The 21,665-nt window shown below is 38.7% G+C and overlaps 1 protein-coding gene across 1 annotated transcript; it reads left to right on the forward strand.

The window, feature by feature from the left end:
* Window positions 1-1,371: 1,371 nt before the first annotated feature.
* Window positions 1,372-6,600, forward strand: LOC131165024 (uncharacterized). Its single transcript, XM_058122643.1, has 4 exons — window positions 1,372-2,158; window positions 3,221-3,376; window positions 3,607-4,293; window positions 5,104-6,600. The coding sequence occupies exons 1-4, from the start codon at window positions 1,787-1,789 to the stop codon at window positions 6,226-6,228; spliced, it is 2,340 nt and encodes a 779-aa protein (XP_057978626.1). The 5' UTR covers window positions 1,372-1,786; the 3' UTR covers window positions 6,229-6,600.
* The last annotated feature ends 15,065 nt before the right edge of the window (window positions 6,601-21,665 follow it).

A 21,665-nucleotide genomic window follows, 5' to 3' on the forward strand; every position in this document is an offset into this window, starting at 1 on the left:
TAAAACTATATTCTATTCTTTATTTTTAGATAAAACAGGTTCTAAAATATTTACATCATTTCTTATATAATCTAAAAACTAGGAAATTGGTAAAGTAAATTTAAAATTGAATTCCTAAGTTATCTCGCGTCGCACATAATGTGTGTGTAGGATTAGTTTAATTTAAGCAAAGTATATGAATTTTTTTTTTTTAAATGTGCAATAAAAAGAATGCCTTATAAACAATATGATGTGGTCCCATTTCATTGGTTGAAACGTGACAAAAGTGGGGCTTAAATAATTATTCAATTGTCCGGTGATTTTTTTAAAAATGAGCCGATGAAAAGGAACTTTTAATATTATTTTAAAAATTTATGGTTTCCCTAAAAAAGGAGTTGTAAGAAAGAAAAGGATAGCTTCAAGTGTTAGGTAAAAAAAGTTATAAGGAATTTAAAAGTATTTAAAATAACTAAAATTGATATGCATTTTTAAGAAATATAATTAATGCATTCATAAAAAATCAGCTTTTCTTTCAACAAAATATTTTATTCCCCTTAATATTTCAATTATCATAAAATTGTCAATAATTAGTATATATCCATTTTATTTCATTTTAAATAATTTTAAGCACCTTTCAACTACTTTGTCAAAGTTAATTTTTTTCTTTTCAATAATTTTTAAAATGAGTAAAAATTATTAAAACGTAAAAATATAATTAATTACCTAAAATATGACATACTTACAGTTTAATCTATCAGTATTTAATTTTACGCAAATATAATATATTATTATGGTCCAACAACAGAAATCAATATCATTCTAATGAGTATGTAATATTTTGTAAATGGTATTGTAATAACCTTGCTTAAAAGCTACTTCCCCATTTTTTCATATGGGAAATGCCAAATGGCAAAAGGAGATGGGTGTGAAAAGGAGAGGGGTAGGGTTATGACCACACGCCTGTCACCAAACCATGATGCTGGTTCAAGTCAACACCCTCATTGCTACGCCGTTACTTTCGGGATTTAAATTTTTTATTTTTATTTTTTTAAATGCGAATCCTATTCCTAATCCGTTAACCATCTGCGCACACAAACACTGTCTGTCTTTTGCCTTTTTTCTTTTTTCTTTTTTCTTTTTTCTTTTTTTTTGTCTTATTTATTTATTATTTTTAAAAATAAAAAATAAAAAATAAAAAATTAAACGTCTCTACCCACCATCGGAGTCCAGACCCCCACGCACACCCAGCCTCGAGAATTCTCTCCTTCTCTATTGGCTACGCCAGCTCTTTTTTTCCCACCCTAATTAATTACCTTCTTCATTAATATTATTTATTTTTTATTAATTCACCTTTTTCACACTCCATCTCTCTCTCTCTCTCTCTCTCTCTCTCTCTCTCTCTACTTACATTTTATAGGGAAGCGGCAATAACGGCATATTCGACATCCTCTCTCTCTCTCTCTCCCTCGGCTTGCTTTCTCAGTTTCCCCCTCTCTATCTTAGCTGTGGAGTTTTTCTAGGAGAGAAATCCTCAAATTTTATCCGCCGCGTTGAATCTCTGCAGCTCTTCTCTTCAAGATTTTTGAAGATCTGAACTCCCGATTCTCGCTCTCTTCTCTCTGTTTCTCTTTCTTCCCCGTTCGCTCTCTGATTACAAGATTTTTCTTTTTTATTTTCGTCGGTACGTCTTTGATGCGGTTCGGTGGTAAATTAATTGCTGATTCATGAGGGTTTTCCTGAGAGTTTAAAGAGCATTGCGGGGTTTTTAGGGTTCTTTGTGTTTTTTCAGTGTGGTGGGAAGGAGATAATGGTAGTGAAAATGATGCGTTGGCGGCCTTGGCCGCCTCCGGTGACGAAGAAGTATGAGGTTAGGCTGGTGGTGAGGAGGTTGGAGGGGTGCGATTGGGTGCGTGGAGGTGCAGGGAAGGGGCTTGAGGAGGAGGTGGTGGCGGCCTCGCCATCGGGTGAGGGGAGATTGGCGGTGGAGATCAGGTGGAAGGGTCCCAAGATCGCCTTGAGCTCGCTGAGGCGGACGGTGAGGAGGAACTTCACCAGAGAGGAAGGGCTTGGTTCAGACGGCGTCGTTCAGTGGGACGAGGAGTTTCATAGCGTCTGCAATCTTTCAGCTTACAAGGACAATGCTTTCCTTCCCTGGGAGGTCGCATTTACTGTGTTTGATGTGAGTCTTGGCTTCTCTCTCTCTTTCTCTTTCTCTTTCTCTTTCTCTGATCTTTCTGGGGTAGTCGCTAGTTAGGGTTTCATGGCCAAAAATTTGGGTTCGTTCATATAATATTTTATGAAAGATTTTTCTTGACCGATATGGAAACTTGTGTGGGGTTTGTTTGATGGCATGGAATTTTCATGGAGATTTGAGGACTCACTTTTCATCATTTTTTTTTTTTTTTTATAAATCATTTGTATTTATCAAGAAAAAAAATTTCTTACTGCTTATTTATTTTTTCTTAAAAAAAATTTGTTAATAGGATTTTGTGCAGATGGACTTCTTTTTTGTCACATCATTTAAATTTTAGGGAATTATATATGCATTTTTTTGTTAATAGGATTTTGTGCAGATGGACTTTTTTTTTTCCACATCATTTAAATTTTGGGGAATTACGTATTCATTTTTGTATGTTATTTTTGTAATTGAACTGGTCAACATTTGCCTGATTGAATTGGTATAGGGTTCTATTTTAGTCATTGATTAGGTTAGCGTATGAATTGAGCGTCAGAGAGTTTCTGATAACTTCTGGGATGTATCAGATGTTCTTTAAGGACATCTGAATTAGCCGGAATTAGGAGTTCTATATATTCATTTTCTCCACATGGGCAGAAGTTCCCTTTATGCAACTTTTGTTTGTTTTCCATGAGGTTTAGGATATGGTTCTTAGTTGTACTTTAGAAACTCTTGTAGTCTTGTAGCCCACGAACAATTTAGCTCCCTTCTGGGCAATTTAACAACCAGTTGCATTGTTTGTGTTGTTACTTGAGAGAAAAAAAATCGTTTTGAACATGTGGGCATGCATGTTATCTCTCTCGGCTTGATGTGCCTCTATTTCTGAAGAAGGTGACATGTATATTTATGAAATTTATTTGTTTTAGCGAAATGAGTTTTGGTTGCAGTGTGGATTTTGGGTGTCCGTCATTTTTTATGTTCACATTTTGTGGTGACATGTTCTATTTATGAAATTTATCTATTAATTTGTTTAGGGGATCTCAGGTTTGTTTTCTTCTAATCCAGGGCTTCAGACGAGGGCCTAAGACAAAGGTCCCTGCAATTGGAACAGCATTGTTGAACCTTGCTGAATTTGCTTGCACAGCTGATGACAAAGAGTTTGAAGTAATTCTTCCTCTTGTTTTGCCAGGCGGCACCGCTGAGCCTCGTCCTTCTCTTTATGTAAGTGCTTCCCATCTTTATTTTCCTTTTTTGTTTTATATTATTCATTGTTTTTTTACTTTTGATGTGGCATGGCATTGCTGGGGTTCATAGATAAGTTGCATAATCTTGTATTGACTTTCATGTTGGGGAAAATGATGTCTGGAAAAATGGATTTTAGTTTGCTTCACCTTCATATCTTTCCTAAGGTTGTGGACATGTTGATATCAAACTTTATTTTTATGCTGCAGATATCATTCAACTTATTCGAATTGCGAACTGGTCTAGAGTCTGCAGAATCAGTACAGAGATCCATAGTGCCTTTTCCATGTCCTCCAGAGTCTGGAGAAACCCAGTCGACAGAGAAAGATGAGCTTTCTGCAATTAAAGCTGGTCTCAGAAAAGTGAAAATTTTTACAGAATATGTCTCCACCAGAAGAGAAAAAAAGGCCTGCCACGAGGAAGAGGGTAGTGAGGGCAGGTGCTCTGCCAGGAGTGAGGATGGTGAGTATGCCTACCCATTTGACTCGGATTCACTTGAAGATTTTGAGGAAGGAGAATCAGATGATGGTAAGGAGGATTCTACTGTTAGGAAGTCATTCAGTTATGGCACATTGGCCTATGCCAATTGTGCTGGAGGATCATTGTATTCCAATGCGAGGATTAATGATGAAGATGAGGACTGGGTTTACTACAGCAACCGCAAATCAGATGTGGGATGTGTACATGTTGAGGATTCAAATGCATCAGTCTCTGAGCCGTCCCTATTGCAGAGTTCAAAGCGTAGCATTCTGTCTTGGAGGAAGCGGAAGTTGAGCTTCAGATCCCCAAAAGCTAAAGGGGAGCCACTGCTAAAGAAGGCCTATGGCGAAGAAGGTGGGGACGACATTGATTTTGATCGCCGACAGCTAAGCCCAGATGAATCTCTTACTTTTGGGGTAAGATTCTGTCATTACATCACTCTGTTCCTTGGTCTGGGCATGTGGTGCTGGTAAATTTTTCTTTGAATAAAGAACTCAAATATGGAAACTCTTTGCTAGTCTTGGAAGGTGTTAGATTACCACTTTACCTAACAGCTTAAGATGTTAGGTTCTGGTCGAACAACGTATATCAAGCCTTAACACTCCCCTGCACATGCAGCCCGATTGCACAGGGAGAGATAACACACGATGAAAAACACCCACATTAGGAACAAGACAACTTTCTAAAAATCTTATATTAAATGCGGGCAACAAGACTAGAAGCTAGGACCCCTTAGTAACTAGCTCTAATACCATGTTAGATCACTATTTTACCTAACATCTTAAGCTGTTAGGTTATGGGCTAACAATGTATATCAAGCCTTAACGAAATGTTTACAGAGTTTTGTCCTATTTCAAGACCTTTCTTGTTGATGCGTACTATAGCTGTGGGGTTCCAATCCTTACATTCATTGGCATGTTTGAACCATAAAAAGCTTTCTTGACAGCAGATTTAAATTCTTAATTTCATTGGCAAGTTCACACGTAATTTTTTTTTTTGACTGGGCTAGTTTTTAAGTTGGTAAGCATCAAAAAGAAAATGGAGTTAGAAGACTCAGAAAATTTGCAAAACAAGTTTTGTTTGCTCAAATATGATTGTTTATGTACTGGAATTTGAAATATATGCTGTCTTGTGAGGATGATGTTAAAAAATTTCCAACTCCCTTGTTCTTGTCAAACAGAAGTTGACTAAGTTCTTATTATGGATATTGGCAACTGTGCATGCAGTGGCATAGGAATGATGAGGATTCAAGTGCACATCGATCATCAGTGTCTGAGTTTGGGGATGACAATTTTGCTATAGGCAGTTGGGAGCTGAAAGAAGTAGTAAGCCGTGATGGACACATGAAGCTTCAAACAAAAGTCTTTTTTGCTTCCATTGATCAGCGGAGTGAGCGAGCAGCAGGTGAAAGTGCATGCACTGCTCTAGTTGCTGTCATTGCTGATTGGTTCCAAGCCAACCGTGAAGTCTTGCCCATTAAGTCCCAGTTTGATAGTTTGATCAGAGAAGGCTCATTAGAATGGAGGAATCTCTGCGAGAATGAAACTTACATGGTACGATTTCCTGACAAGCATTTTGATCTCGAAACTGTTCTCCAGGCCAAAATACGCCCTCTTTCTGTTGTTCCCAGAAAGTCCTTTATTGGATTTTTCCATCCAGAGGGGATGGATGAAGGCAGATTTGACTTCTTGCATGGTGCTATGTCATTTGACAGCATTTGGGATGAAATTAGCCACGCAGGATCAGAATTACCTGGTGACATTGAACCTCAGGTTTACATTGTCAGTTGGAATGACCATTTTTTTGTCCTCAAGGTTGAACCAGAGGCTTACTACATTATTGACACATTGGGAGAGAGGCTCTATGAGGGATGCAACCAGGCCTATATCTTGAAATTTGATAGGAATACAACAATTTCAAAACTACCAATTGTTGCTCAATCGGCAGATGAAAGGCCAGCTATTGACCAACAGAACATGGCTGCCATGGAACCCAAGAGTCTGCAGATGCAGCAGATCAACCCTAAGGAGGGCTCAGTGGGAGCGCTTGTAGGAGCGAAGGTAGAGGAATCAGCCAAGAGTGAAGAGGAAGAGGAGGTTGTGTGTCAAGGCAAGGAGGCTTGCAAGGAGTACATAAAGAGCTTTCTGGCTGCAATTCCAATTAGGGAATTGCAGGCAGATATTAGAAAAGGTTTATTGACCTCAACACCTCTTCATCACAGACTACAGATTGAATTCCACTATACTCAGTTTTTACCTCCTCTCCTAGAGACTCTGACAACGGAAGTGACCGCAGCGACACCACAAATGGCTGAAGTTGCAATGACAAATGTACCTACAGACTTGCTGTAAATTGTAGGAAGTGTGATTATTCTAACTTCTTATTTTCTTTATTGTTATGTTATGTGTGAATGGGTTTTAAAAAATGAGCCCATCTTGAGCATTATGAGTGGTTTGTGAGGAAGTTTGTGCCTTTTCTTTTATGCTTGGTCTGGAAATGGAACTCTCTCCTTCATACTCCATGCTTGGAGCTTGTGTCTTGCGTCCCTGTCCGTGTCTGTGTCCGTGTCTGTGTCGTGTCTTTGCTTACCCTTACCTATGAGCTTCAGCTCCCTTTTATTTTGCGTGTCTTGAAAAGGGATATAGTTTGTACATGACCGCATATAATTCCTCTTTCTTGGGCTGAATGAGCCTTCTAACTTTTACCTTCTGATTCTCTGTTTCAACTTTCTCGCTACTCTAAAAAGTTTTGTTCTTTTGCAGGGTTAGAAAACCTTTTTCTTATTTCAATTACCCTTACGATGAACTGATTGGCTGTGATATGACCTCTGGATTTGGATTTGATGCGGAGAGAGATGAATAGTCAAATATAGAGGATTCTGGGTTTGTGATTACTATTAATATTATTATCTAGGTTAAGAGATCAGATATTTCTTTCCATCCTGTAATCTGTAAAGTAATTTTTCCATGGGAAAGGGAAAGATTCTTTGCACTGCGCCTTTTTTTTAAGGAAAATATTCCTTTCAAAGTTTCATCATATGATTCCCACAAAAGATTTTTATACTCCATTGTCCTGTGTCTGTTTGGGTGCAGGGAGCTTGAGGGGTTTTCAAGTCCCAGCTCTCCAACCCTAGCTGGGCACGCCCGGTATGGGATATTCCTGGCCACTCCTCTCTCCTCTATGCTGGAGTCTTGTGAATTGCTCCAGTGACTCGCAGCTTTGAAAATTTTAAATTACCAACGAAGAGAGTTTTTTCCCATTTTATTATTAATTTAAAATAAAATATTAAATAATATTCTATTTGAAAAAAAAATTTTCACATTAATGCTTACGTAATCTCACAGCTTGATGCTGCAAGATTTAAAGAGAAAAGCATAGGATCAGTTGACGCGTGGCAGAAAATCTCGCAGGACTATCCTGTGAGATTTGCTTGATCTGGTCTTTGGCCCTTCCTTTCATTTGCGAACTTCAGCAGAGAGCCGTGTCTGCAGAGCTCTACTTGCAGAGAGAGCAGAGAGGAGGACGGCAGCAGCAGGTGACCGTTCGGGAGTGGGCGACTGCAAGTGATTGTTCGTGGAGTGCAGATGACCGTTCGTGGAGTGGGATATAAAAACTTAAAAATGGGGTACATATTTTTTCTTACCGTAAAATAAAATTTGTTTCATTGAGTTCTTATTTAACAAATGCTCGAAGATTTGCTTGGTGACCACAATATATAGTATTGTGTGATTTTGATTTTTTCTTTGAAGGCTGCATTTGGAAACCCCAAGGTTAGGTTTCATTTTATTTGTGTTTTTTCAATTTTTTTTTCTTTGGCTTTTAGCTTTTAGTTTATCCAAATTTAATGAGTAGAAAAAGATATTGAATATTATCCATATTTCATGTTGTATATATTGAGGCTGTCTCCATTCTAGTTTATTTCAGCAATTAAATTTTTAGTGCATGATATATACATATAATATTAATTTAGAGCAATTTTAATTTGGTGCATGATATATATATATATTTCAGCAATTAAATTTTTAGGTCATCCAAATTTATTGAGTCTGCCTCCATGCTAGTCATTTTTTTTTTTAGTATTTATAAAAATGAAATATAATGTGTAGGGTTTCCAGTAAAGAAACAATAATTAAAATTTAAATGTTAAAGCTAATTAAAATTAAATTACTATATTTTACTCATAATCATAAAAAAAATATTAAATAATGACATTTAAATTAGTGTGTGAATCCCTACATTGCATATGCTGTTTATTATGCATGTGCATGATTGCATTTTTGTGTATTAAAATATTAATAGATTATAAGAATTTAATTACATGCATGACACTAGATTTTTTTTTTAATAAATTTATATTGAATATATTTTTTTCTCAAACAAATATCCTCAAAACTTATTAATGCATTTTTATTTAAATTATTTAATAAAATTTAAGATAAAATAAAATTGACCTCTCTTAAAGTTTAGCAAAAAGACAAAAATCTCTTATGAGATTTAAAAAAATTTAGGAACATTTTCTAAGATTTTAAAGATTTCCTCTCCTTCTATTTAGTAAAAAGATAAAAAAATTTTAGGGATATAAGTGTCAAAAATCAAATGTTAGAAAAAGTTTGTAAAAATTTTGAATTTTTTTTGAAATCTTAGAGGATGTAAAGCAACTCAACCCTATAGGTCATTATTATAAACATATTATTGTAATTATTTTACTTAGTTATTATATTTCAAAATTCACTTTAGAAGATCAATCATATGTACATGACAAAATAATTTACCCTACTATAATTGTATTAATTTATAGGATAGACATAAGTATAGATATATACATATAAAATTAGCTTATTTTATTTTGAAAGAACAAATTTCTTATTCAAGCAATAATTTATAGACATAGGTATAAATATATTTTTTAATCTAATTTTGGTTTAATTTACTTTCGTAGGTGTTTACAATTTCTTGAGGGTCGATCTCTAAATGCCAGGAAGCTCGAACAATGTTCCGGTAACGGTATTGTTGTATATGGGGGGAGGGAGAAATTATTACTGGAGTAGAGGGTGTTACTTATGGTATTACGCAAGTTTGACCAATTTGAATTAGTCGTAGGTATAAATTAAATAAATTGTACTCGAAGATATATCAATATTTGTATATTGATTCAGATCAAAATGCATTGCGGGTGATCGTAACATACCCTATGCAAGGGTATAATGATACAGTCCTTTATGAGATTGTTTTCGTAACTGATTATTACGGTCTGTGCATCGTGTTGGATGCACACTGCATAGGTACGATATATTTAATTGTGCAATTATATGTCGATACCATTCCTCACATAAGTGCATTCTCATAAAAAATAAAAATTTAAAATTTGGTGTCTATAATATATATGTGCATTCTCATAAAAAATAAAAATTTTAAATTTGACTATTGCAATGAATAGCATTTAATCCATTCATATTCTTTTAAGAAGCATTATAAGTAAAGAAAAAAAAATCTAAAGCATGATAATTATTAAAGAAGAAGAAACTAAAAAGTTTCATGCATATGATTTTTACTTAATTCTATATGTTTGGACATTAAACTAGATTAACGATTGATTCAATTAGATGGAAAAATATTTTATAATTTTTTAAAAATTATAAATTATAACACATTTTGAGTTATTAACTTTGAATTAGAATACTTTATTCTTTTAATTGGGTATAATACATTTTTAATTTAAAATATATACCTAGTAAATCTCGCAGGCTGCCCAATTTCTGATGCGTGTTTAAATCTTACAAGACGAAGTTGCGATATTTGCTTGACTAGGGCTTCTATGTTTGTGATGCGTGTTAAATCTCGCAACACTAACTGCGAGATTACGTAAACATTAAACTGAGAAAATTTTTTCCAAACAGAGTATTTTTAAATATTTTATTTTAAATTAATAATAAAATAGGGAAAAACTCCCAGCATAGATGTTAAAAATTTCTGCTGGCTGAAATAAATATTTCTCAGGAAAACCTCCCAAAGAATGGGAATTTGAAGGAAAATGCTGAGAAGCTTTATGCTTTGGAAAAAAATTATTGTTATTTGCTTGCAGTTTTTATATATTATGAAGCTCCAAATTTGTTTTCTATTTTTTTTTTTTTTAACATTGTACATTAAACTAAAGATAGAAAAAAAAAAAATTTGTTTTTCCTCGTACCATACCCAGATATCCCTTAAAGTCTCCCCTTAAGGGCCTACTTCTTGAAAAAAAAATGGATTTGTAAAGCCTTGTTCTTTTGGAAGTTAAGCTAGCAAGTAATAATAATGACAGTGATGATCATTCTACAACCAATAATTGTGTAAATTAGCCACATTTTTCTACCATATTTGATTTTATTTTCTTCCTTATTTTAATTATTCTATTTAGGGGTATATTTAAGTTGGACATAGTGGGATACTCAAGCTCGATTCAACTTGATTCGAAAATATTAAATTCGAAACTTGACTCAAACTCGATCAATTTCAGTATTATTGAACTCATATTCAAATCGAATATAAGTTCTTGAAACTCAACCTGAATTCAATTAAGCTCGATCTAATTATAGTTTTTATCTTTTACACCAATAGGCTTTCCACGCTTTGTTAGGACCAGAGGAACCCATGGGTGGGCTTGATACACATGGATGAACACCAATTTGGCTCAAAAGCTTAAGCCTAATGGGTCTTGGGTTCAACCATGTATATAAGCACCCATCATCCACTCAATTTTTCCAATGTGAGACAAACTTACAAGTGGAATTCTCAACAATCTCTCCCTCACTTGTGAGTTTCAATTGCTCCTCTTTGAACGGAAACTGTCTCCCTTTTGAGAATAAACCTAATTGCCCAACAATTGCTCAAGTGGGCCTTACCACTGGCGTCTTACGTGCCTCAGATTGCATTCCACGTGCCTCCGAATCAATCCTACCTCACACATCTTGACCCTATTCGGATCCATCTTAGACCTAGATGATCCTTATTGGCCTTGGTCACACACTTGGTCCTCCAATTATTAGCACGTCAGGAGAATTAGTTTCACGTCTCGACTTTTTACGATATCGCACACCAAGAGTTACGAACCGTTGGCTCTGATATCACTTGTTAGGACCGGAGGAGCCTATAATGTGGGCTTGATATACATGGATGAACACCAATTTGACCTAAAAGTTTAAGCTTATTGGGTCTTGGGCTCAACCATATATATAAGTGTCACGCCTCGAACCCGAAAATAGAATCCAAGGGTGAAAATGTAATCTAACCTGTCCATGTATTAAACAAAACATCCAAAATATAAGACAATGGATGAGGGTTCGACCTCGTGGGATTCCCAGGAACCCTATACACATCCATACACAACAGAATATACGCAGTGAAAAAATGTCATTATATATATATATATATATATATATATATATATATATATACGTACAGTACCACACCAGAGTCTATACAACGAGAGTCCAAGCTCCACAGCACAAAACATAAACCTGGTTATCAACCATACTCCAAAATGAAAACCCAAGCACAAAAGTCCTAGCACTTACCCAAGCGCTATCTGCGGTACACCTAGAATGCTAGCTCTGGTTACCTGAAGGACCTGAAAATATGTACATACAGCAGGGGTGAGACACATCTTAGTAAGGAAGAATACATGTTATATTGGTGTGTGGCATTTGAGTGTTATCATGACAGAAAAACATACACAGTTAAATGCAATTTCAGTATTTTCACAAAACGGCTCCAGTGCAGTGCACACACACACACACACACACACACATGATCAATCTAGTGTCGTCACACCCTTCAGCCCATAGCCGGCCCGTGATATCCGGTGTCGGCCCGTAGCTGGCTCGTGATACACGGCGTCCCCAGCACATGACAAACCCCAGGCTCCCATGGCATCCTACCGGTACAAACTGGTGGATCCACACCCTTTGGTGATTAGCTGGTAAGGCTCACACCCTCGGATATAGAGTCGGACACTCTTGCCAAACATGGCCTAGCGATTTCATATCCTCGCAGATATAGAGCCGGACACTCTTTGAGTACCTGGATCAACTCAAAACCCAGTTCCTATTGCATTTCAATAAAACACAACCATGCATGCTCACATAACCAAACAAACCACCCCCATTTGGAAATCCGAAAATCATGTTTTCCAAACATATACAGTTTAATATAAAGTCAAGGCACGACCATCCCTATTACACAGTATAAATCACCATATACATACGATTTTCAACAAAACCAGGGATGCAACCTAATAACCCTTTGTCCCCAAAATTGTAACATGGAAAACCCATAATTTTACCTGTTAGATCCCTCCAAATGAGTAACCAAAACGCACACAGGACCGTGAACCACAGTTCTACCGAGTCCGATTTAAAAAATAACCGATATAAACTGAATCCTTTTACTTTTCCCCCAAATAACAAATCCCGAACTTCAAGGCTCCTAAACCGCGAACCGAGTTCCAAAACCTACAAATCCCAATACAAATAATACTTACAACACTGTTCTCTACAAAACTACTAGATCAGAATTGAAAATCGAGCCTTACCTTGATTTTACGCCAAAACCCAAAAATAGTCGAACCTAAAATCCGATCCATAGAACTTATAGAGAATCCTTCCACGATCCTCGTGTTTGAATTAACGATTCTCGCTTCCCACGACGAAGAAATCTAGAGGAGATGGAGAGTAGGAAGAGTTTCTAGAGAGATAGAGAGATAAAATGAGATTTCTTAGCTGAGAAGTAGTGAAAATATCTATTTATAGTACCCTTGACTCAGCTGTTCTCGTTGACGAATTGCGTCCTCGTTGACGAGACCTTATAGGTAGCTCGTTGACGAGACAAGGACCTCGTCGACGAATATGCTATTACCGGTTTCCCAAAACCCCTCGATTTCTCCTCTTCGACGAGCCTCTGAATTTCGTCGACGAGAAATGTAAGGTCTTTGTCGACGAACTCTGGCTTCATTGACGAAGCTTGTTTAATTACCATCTTGCCCCTCTATTAATTAATTAAACCCACCTATCACAGTTCAGGTTCTTACAACCTTCCCTCCTTACAAAAATTTCGTCCTCGAAATTTGCCATCTCTCATTCACAAACTCAACATACAAGAAAATTCATATACGCAATTCTAAAGAGAACCGGTGACTACTAAAACGCAGCCCCATCCCAATATATACATACCCTCACTTATGGCAGAGGAATACCATGGTTACATACACAACCATCTCAGGAGTTCACAATACACACACTCCCAATGATTGACCACCTATCCTAACCCAAAGTAGGGTAATGTACAGGCACTCAGAACAACTGTGGATACTTCTGACTTATTTTCGTTTCCAGTTTCCAAGAAGCTTCCTTAACCTCGTGATTCCGCCACAATACCTTCACTAATGGTATATCTTTGGTGCGAAGCTTTTGAACTTTACGGTCTAGAATCTGAATAGGTACTTCCTCATACTCCAAAGTATCCCCAATCTCCACATCCTCATAGCTAATAACATATGCAAGATCCCACACGTACCTTCTCAACATGGATACGTGAAACACATCGTGGATCCTCGAGAGTGCTGGGGGTAGTGCAATCCTGTAGGCCACCAAACCCACTCGCTCAAGAACCTCGAATGGTTCAATATACCTCGGGCTCAGCTTGCTCTTCTTCCCAAATCTTATCACCCCTTTCATAGGAGCGATTCTCAGAAATACCTTACCCCCCACCTCAAACTCTAACTCACGGCGGCGAACATCTGCATAGCTCTTCTGTCGACTTTGAGCCGATTTAATCCTCTCCCGGATCAAACCTACCTTCTCAAACGCTTGCTGCACAAGTTCGGGTCCTAACACCTGACGTTCACCAACCTCATTCCAATACAGAGGAGATCAACACCTCCGACCATACAGAGCCTCGAACGGTGGCATCTCGATACTAGACTGGAAGCTATTATTATAAGCGAACTCTACCAGTGGCATAAACTATATCCAGCTACCACCGAAGTCTAACACACAAGCTCGCAACATATCTTCCAAAATCTGTATCGTCCTCTCCGACTGTCCATCAGTCTGGGGGTAGAACGCTGTACTGAAAGTAAGCCCAGTGCCTCTTGCAAGCTCGACTAGAATTGAGAAGCAAATCTCGTGTCTCGATTTGATACAATGGACACCGATACTCCATGCATTCTCACTATCTCACGAACATATAGGTTTGCCAACCTACTCAAAGGATAGCTAACCTTCATCGGTATGAAATGAGCAGATTTTGTCAATCTGTCCACGATCACCCATATAGCATTCTGCTCGTGAAGAGCTGGCGGTAATTCGATCACAAAGTCCGTGAAAATATGCTCCCATTTCCACCCCGGAATAGGCAAAGGCTGCAATGGCCCTGTTGGCCTCTTATGTTTAGCTTTCACCTGTTGACACGTCAAACACTGCTCCATGAACTGAGCAATCTGTCTCTTCATACCAGTCCGCTAGAAGGTCTCGTATAAGTCCCAATACATCTTTGTACTACCAAGATGTACCGTATATAATGAACGATGCGCTTCCTTCAAAATTGTCTTTCTGATCTCATCGTTGTTCGAAACACACAGCCTGTTCCCAAACCTCAATACACCTCCTTCAAAGATGTTAAACTCTATAGCCAATCCCTACTGTACCTTTTTCGCAACCTCTAACAACTCCGCATCACTAGCTTGTGCGACTTTAATACGCTAAAAAAAAGTCAGATGGATTACCAAGCTAGTAATGAAATCCTGATGATCCCTAGATACCAACTCTACACCCAAGCTCTCCAGATCTTGTCTAATGTGATGCTAGGCTACAACTGCAGATACCGCAGCATGTTCCGACTTCCGACTCAATGTATCGGCTACCACATCAGCTTTCCCCAGGTGATAACTGATGGTGCAATCATAGTCTTTGATCAACTCAAGCCACCATCTCTTCCTCATATTCAGCTCCTTTTGTGCAAAAAAATACTTGAGGCTTTTGTGGTCAATAAAGATCTCGCATTGCACACCATACGAGTAGTGTTGCTAGATCTTCAGTGCATATACAACAGCAGCTAATTCTAGATCATGTGTGGATAATTCTTCTCATATTCTTTCAGTTGCTAAGAAACATATGCTACTACTTTACCCTACTGCATAAGCACACACCCTAGACCCTTCAGAGATGCGTCGCTATAAATCACAAAATCGCCATTCCCCGAAGGAATGGTCAAAACTGGAGCGGTAACCAGTTAGTGCTTTAACTCCTGAAAACACTCCTCGAAATCACTGGTCCTTTCAAATTTCATTCCCTTCCTGGTCAATCGAATCATAGGCCCAGACAGTTTAAAGAAACCTTCCAAGAACCAATGATAATAACCTGTCAGTCCTAGAAAACTCCGAACCTCCTGCACATTCTTCAGCCTTACCCAGTTGACCACCGCTTCGATCTTGTTAGGATCAACTGATATACCGTCACCAGTCACCATATGGCCTAAGAATACAACCTGATTCAACTAGAATTCACACTTCTTCAGTTTAGCATACAATTTCTTCTCCCACAGAACCTATAATACTAACCTCAGATGGCTCTCGTGCTCTTCCGAACTCCTTGAGTATACCAAAATATCGTCAACGAACATCACTATGAACCGGTTCAAGTACTCATGGAAAACCCTGTTCATAAGATCCATGAACACCGCCAAAGCATTCGTCAACCTAAAAGGCATAACCAAGAACTCATAGTGGCTGTATCTGGTTTAGAAAGCAATTTTCGCTACATCATCAGATCTAACCCTCACCTGATGATATCCTGATTGCAAGTCGATCTTCGAAAAGACCCACGTCCCCTGAAACTAGTCAAAAAGATCATCTATACGAGCTAAAGGATAGTGATTCTTCACAGTCACCTTGTTAATCTCACCGTAATCAATGCACATGCACATTGACCCGTCTTTCTTCTTCACAAATAATATTAGAGCTCCCTAGGGAGAAACACTAGGTCGAATGAAACCCCTATTCGGTAATTCTTGCAACTGCTCCTTCAACTCCCGAAGTTCTGTTGGAGCCATCCAGTACGGAGCTTTAGAAATCGATGCTTTACTAGGAAGCAGCTCTATCGCGAACTCCACCTCACGATCCGAAGGTAAACCTGGTAAATCATTTGGAAACACATTCGGGAACTCATTGACTACCTGAATATCCTCGAGCCTCAACTCATCCAGCAGCATTTCCTTTACGCAAGCTAGGGTGACATCTGTCCAAGAGTAGTCTCCTCGCCTGCAGTGCCAATAGAATCTGTGGCGTGGAGAGCACACACGATCCAACAAACTCATACTCCTGCTCCCCAGGAGGTCTGAACACTACCACCTTCCTACGACAGTCGATCATAGCATAACTGGAGAACAACCAATCCATCCCTAGTATAACATCAAACCCCAACATGTCGTATACCACAAGATTCGCAGATAGCAGCTTCCTTTGAATTACCACTGAGTAGTCTTCCAACATCCTTCTATAGAATGATACACTTCCAGATGGTGTAACAATGGATAATACCTCGTTCATGACTTGGGTCCCCACCTCACACAATTTAACAAAACTCTGAGATACAAAAGAATGGGTCGCACTCAAATCAAACAGAACATAAGCTTTATTTGAAAGCAATAATAAGGTACCTGTCACCACGTTCCCTGCATGTTCAGCATCTGTTGGAATAAGAGAGTATACTCTGGTTGGAGCTGTATTCGTTTGAACGGTTCCCCGAGGTATCTGATTGCTACCCTGGTTCACACTGGATGCAGGCATGTTTTGTCTCAATGCACGAAAATTGCGAAACATGTGACCTAACTGGCCATAGTTGTAGCAGTTACCCTCAAATGACCGGCACTCGCCCTTGTGCCATTTGTGGCATCTGGTACAATGACCACTAGTCTAGCTCCCCTAAAATCTCTAGCGCTTGGTATTCTAACGGTAACCCAAGCCCTTGTTCCTCTTCTTCCACAATCCCTGAAGAGATCTTGACTGAGAACCAGAAGGTACTGTCCTCTTCTTCGATTCCCGATCCACCTTATCCTCTTGGATACCAGTCTCAATCACTGTGGCTTTATCCACCAAAATCGAAAACTCACGAATCTAAAGCATACCTACTAATGTGCGGATGTCCTTTCTCAGGCCCTTCTTGAATCTCCGAGTCTTCTCATACTCGTCTGAGATCAAGCATGGCACGAACCGAGACAGCTCTATGTACCGAGCCGCATACCCTTGCACCATCATACTCCCCTGAGTCAAAGCAGAAAACTCATCTACCTTAGCGTCACGTATAGAAGCCGGGAAGTATCTGTCAAAGAACACTTCCTTGAAAAGGCTCCAAGACATCTCCTCTGGATCGGCTCTCTGCCTTTTTAGCAGACTCACTACATTCCACCATCGACCCGCCTCCCTAGATAGCTGGAAGGTAGCATAGAGGACTCGCTGCCTATCCGTGCAATGTAAAACCTCTAGAATCCACTTAGTCTTTTCCACCCAGTCCCCTGCTATCGTTGGGTTATGTTCACCAGAGAACGTCGGAGGATGCATGCGTGTCAACCTCTCAATGGTGCACCCCGCAGCAGTAGAAGAGCGTTTGCATCCCCCGACACTCTGTCCAATCTCCCGCAAAACCTGCCTCATCAATCCTTAAGGCACAGTAGGAGACTCGTCACTCGCCATCTCCTTGGAGCCACTTCCTAGGTCAGTATCCTTGGGCTCCATTATGAAAACATAGCAGAGTTCTATCAATACTCCTAAAACACGTATAGTTAACACAATTATCTAACCCTAATCATGTTAACTACTCCTTGCCAGGTCCAGGTCTGTCCTATCACACCGACACGATAGTCATCAATGGTCTGCCCTACTTTTACTGGAATCGTCATTCTAGGAAAAACACGAAATATCATCGACAAGTCTCAGTCTAGTAATGGAAAAAACCTCAACTAACTCTACCCACATCCAACATCCTATACTCTGGTATGTACTCACAGCTAAGCCTAACCAAGTCTACAAGACCAAACAACTTGGTTAGCTTTGATACCAAGCTGTCATGCCCCGAACCCAAAAATGGAATCCAGGGGTGAAAATGTAATCTAACATGTCCCTATATTAAACAAAACATCCAAAATAAAGGACAATGGATGAGGGTCCGACCCCGTGGGATTCCCAAGCACCCTATACACATCCATATATAACAGAATATACACAGCAGAAAAAGGTCATTCTATATATATATACGTACAATACCATACTAGAGTCTATATAACAAGAGTCCAAGCTCCATAGCACAAAACATAAACCTAATTATCAACCATACTAAAAAATGACAATCTGAGCACAAAATTCCTAACACTTACCCAAGTGCTATCCACAGTACACCGACGACTACGCTCCTACACCCAGAAGCTAGCTCTGGTTATCCAAAGGACCTGAAAATATGTATGTACAGTAGGGGTGAGACACCTTTCAATAAGGAAGAATATAGGTTATATCGGTGTGTGACATTTGAGTGTTATCATGACAGCAAAACATATACAGTTAAATGCAATGTCAGTATTTTCACAAAACAGTTCCAGTATAGTGCATAAACGCACACACGCACACACACACACATGATCAACCCGGTGTAATCACACCCTTCAACCAGTAGTCGGCCCGCAATACACTTCGTCCCCGATATAAGGTGAACCGCAGGCTCCCATGTCATCGTACCGGTATAAACTAGTGGATCCACACCCTTCGGTGATCAGTTGGTAAGGCTCACACCCTTGGATATAGAGCCGGACACTCTTGCCAAACATAGCCTAGTGATTTCATACACCCACGGATATAGAGCCAAACACTCTTTCAGTACCTGGAACAACTCGGAACCCAGTTCTTATTGCATTTCAATAAAACACAACCATGCATATTCACATAACCAAACAAACCACACCCATTTGGAAATCCAAAAATCATGTTTTCCAAATATATACAGTTTAATATAAAGTCAAGGCACGACCATCCTTATTACACAGTATAAATTACCATATACATACGGTTTTCAACAAAACCAGGGATGCAACCCAACACCCCCTTTTTCCCAAAACTGTAACATGAAAAATCCATAATTTTACCTATCAGATCCCCCAAATGAGTAACCAAAACACACACAGGGTCGTGAACCACAGTTCTACTGAGTCCGATTTCAAAAATAACCAACATAAACTGAATCTCCTTACCTTTCCCCCAAATAACAAATCCCAAACTCCAAGGCTCCTAAACCGCGAACCAAGTTCCAAAACTTACAAATCCCAGTACAGAAAATACTCACAACACTATTCTCTACAAAACTACTGGATCAAAATTGAAAACCGAGCCTTACCTCGATTTTACGCCAAAACCTGAAAATAGCCGAACCTAAAATCCGATCCATAGAACTTGTAGAGAATCCTTCCAATGTTGACCTTATAGGTCACACCCGATTTTGATAATGATAAATACTCTTGTATTTGATGAATATTTAGTTCTTGTGCAGGTCTACATTAGCAGATACATTGACGGCATGAAGAGAAAGTAAAGTTGAAGACCAAATCTCCTTTTGTAATGCATTTCATATCTATTTGGTCTGTAATAGTAATTAGGACATTTGGTTTGTAATAAGCTCACACACATCACATGTATGATTTATTTTGTAAGTTCAAATCAGATGCGAACTAAAAGTGACCTTAGAAAGACCTTAGGATTTTCCCTTCGGTCGACTGACACCGGACTTTTTCGGTGTCTTGAAATTGGACCTTAAGTGACCCTAGGACACACCCATTTTCACACTTACTTGTTAGGCACTTGAATAGGGCTTGTATGCTTCAAGACGGGACCGAAATGCACACTTGGTGCACTTTTGGTCGACTAGCTAAGTCAGTTGATTTTGACGTGGTCAACCAAAATCTCCCTGGGTCAATTGATTGACCAAGGTCCTGGTCGACCGAAACAAAATAGTTCAAAAAGCCCTGATCGATCGAAACCCTCTCTGGTCAACATTTTGACCACCCGATCGACCGAACCAGGTAGTTCAAGAAGCCTTAGCCGACCGAAACCCCCTGGGGTCAAAAGTTTGACCATCTGGTCGACCGAGACAGAAATAAACTCCAATTACCTGGTCGATCGAGGGTCCTTGGGAGAAATCCCAACGGTCTAGTCGACCGAACCAACCAGTTCAAAATGGCCTAGTCGCCCGAACCTCAGAAAATTGAGCAATTGCTCTGTCCTGGTCGACCTAGCCCTCAATTCAAAAGTCCCCTTGTCAACCGAAACATATGAGACTTGGTCGACCGAACCTATTCTGGTCGACCGGACCTCTTGGGTTGCCCTGATTTTTACCGCAGTTAAATATTTTTTAAACAGGGTTAAAATGCTTTAAACATCATTAAACTTTCCTAATAATACCCAATAGGTCTTCAACAGTCATATTTCCTCCCATGCCTATATATATGAGATCATTTGTTAAAAAGAAGTATGATTAACTACTTTGATTAAGGGAGAATCCTCTGAAAACCTAAAATCTTATACTACTTATTTTTTAGCCTCATTCACTCAAGCTTACCCTCTATTAGTGTTTAAATCATTTGTAAGTAGATTGAGTGTCTGTTTGCAAAGGTTTGCTCTCCTTGTTTTACTTACTTGACACGATTCTATTTGAGAGCAAAACCTAAGGATTTTAGGGGCCGTTGTTGATAAGTCTACCCTAAGAAGATTTTCTTAGATCTTCTAAGCTTGCACCATCATTGCAATATTCTGAGAAGATCGTATAGTATTTTGTTTGCGAAATCTTTTCAAAATCATTTTCAAATATCTAGTATGGTTTATATTGATAAATATATTTGAAGAGATATTTGTTTATGAGATAGTGGTCTTTGTTGTAATATTCTTTCACTCATATATTATTTGCTGAATACAAAGATTACACATCTTTTGCAAACCAAGCATATACTTCATTTGATACTCACATGCTTGAGACATCTTACTGATTGAAATACTTGAGATTTGACATCTTTGTGTGAACTTATTGGCTGAATATCTAGTGATACAAAGATTGCTTGTTTGACACTCTCACGTATGCATTACACTGATAGAAAATACTTTTGAGAGTTGAACCATCTAGACCACATTGAGCTTACATATTGAATCATATTGTGGTGTATGTTATTGTGCGTATTTGGGTACATATCTGCTTTACACGAAAGCAAAATCACTGTACCATTTGATAGTAATACACATCTGTTGTATTTCCAGGCACGGGCCTGAAGAGGGAGACTAGCCCTAGAATAGTCCCAGATTGGCTTAGACCCGGTTAGGAAAGTTAGGTGCGCCATCTTGTTAAGGCATGTAGGTTGAGGTCAGCCCTGCTAATTGACCTGGTTAAGGTTGAGGTCAGCCCTGTGTTAATTTGACCTAGTTGTAAACGGTACCGCTCCACCCTTAAGTGAGCTATTAGTGGAATCCTTCATTTTGCGAGCTAGAGGCGAGGACGTAGGCACTTTTGGCCGAACCCCGATAACATATCGTGTGCCTTGTCCATATTTTTGCAATTTATATTTACCGCACATGTATGTTATTGTGTGAATGATGTGCTTAATTTAAATTTCTGTATACTATATTTATCACTGCATTTGGAATTGCATAGAAAGACCTTAGGTTGGTGTAATACTGATTGTAGGATTTGTTGAACCTAAGAAGAAAGTTTAAAATTCCAATTCACCCCCC

The sequence above is a fragment of the Malania oleifera genome, chromosome 1 (assembly GCF_029873635.1).
Source record: "Malania oleifera isolate guangnan ecotype guangnan chromosome 1, ASM2987363v1, whole genome shotgun sequence".
Classification (NCBI taxonomy): Eukaryota; Viridiplantae; Streptophyta; class Magnoliopsida; order Santalales; family Ximeniaceae; genus Malania; species Malania oleifera.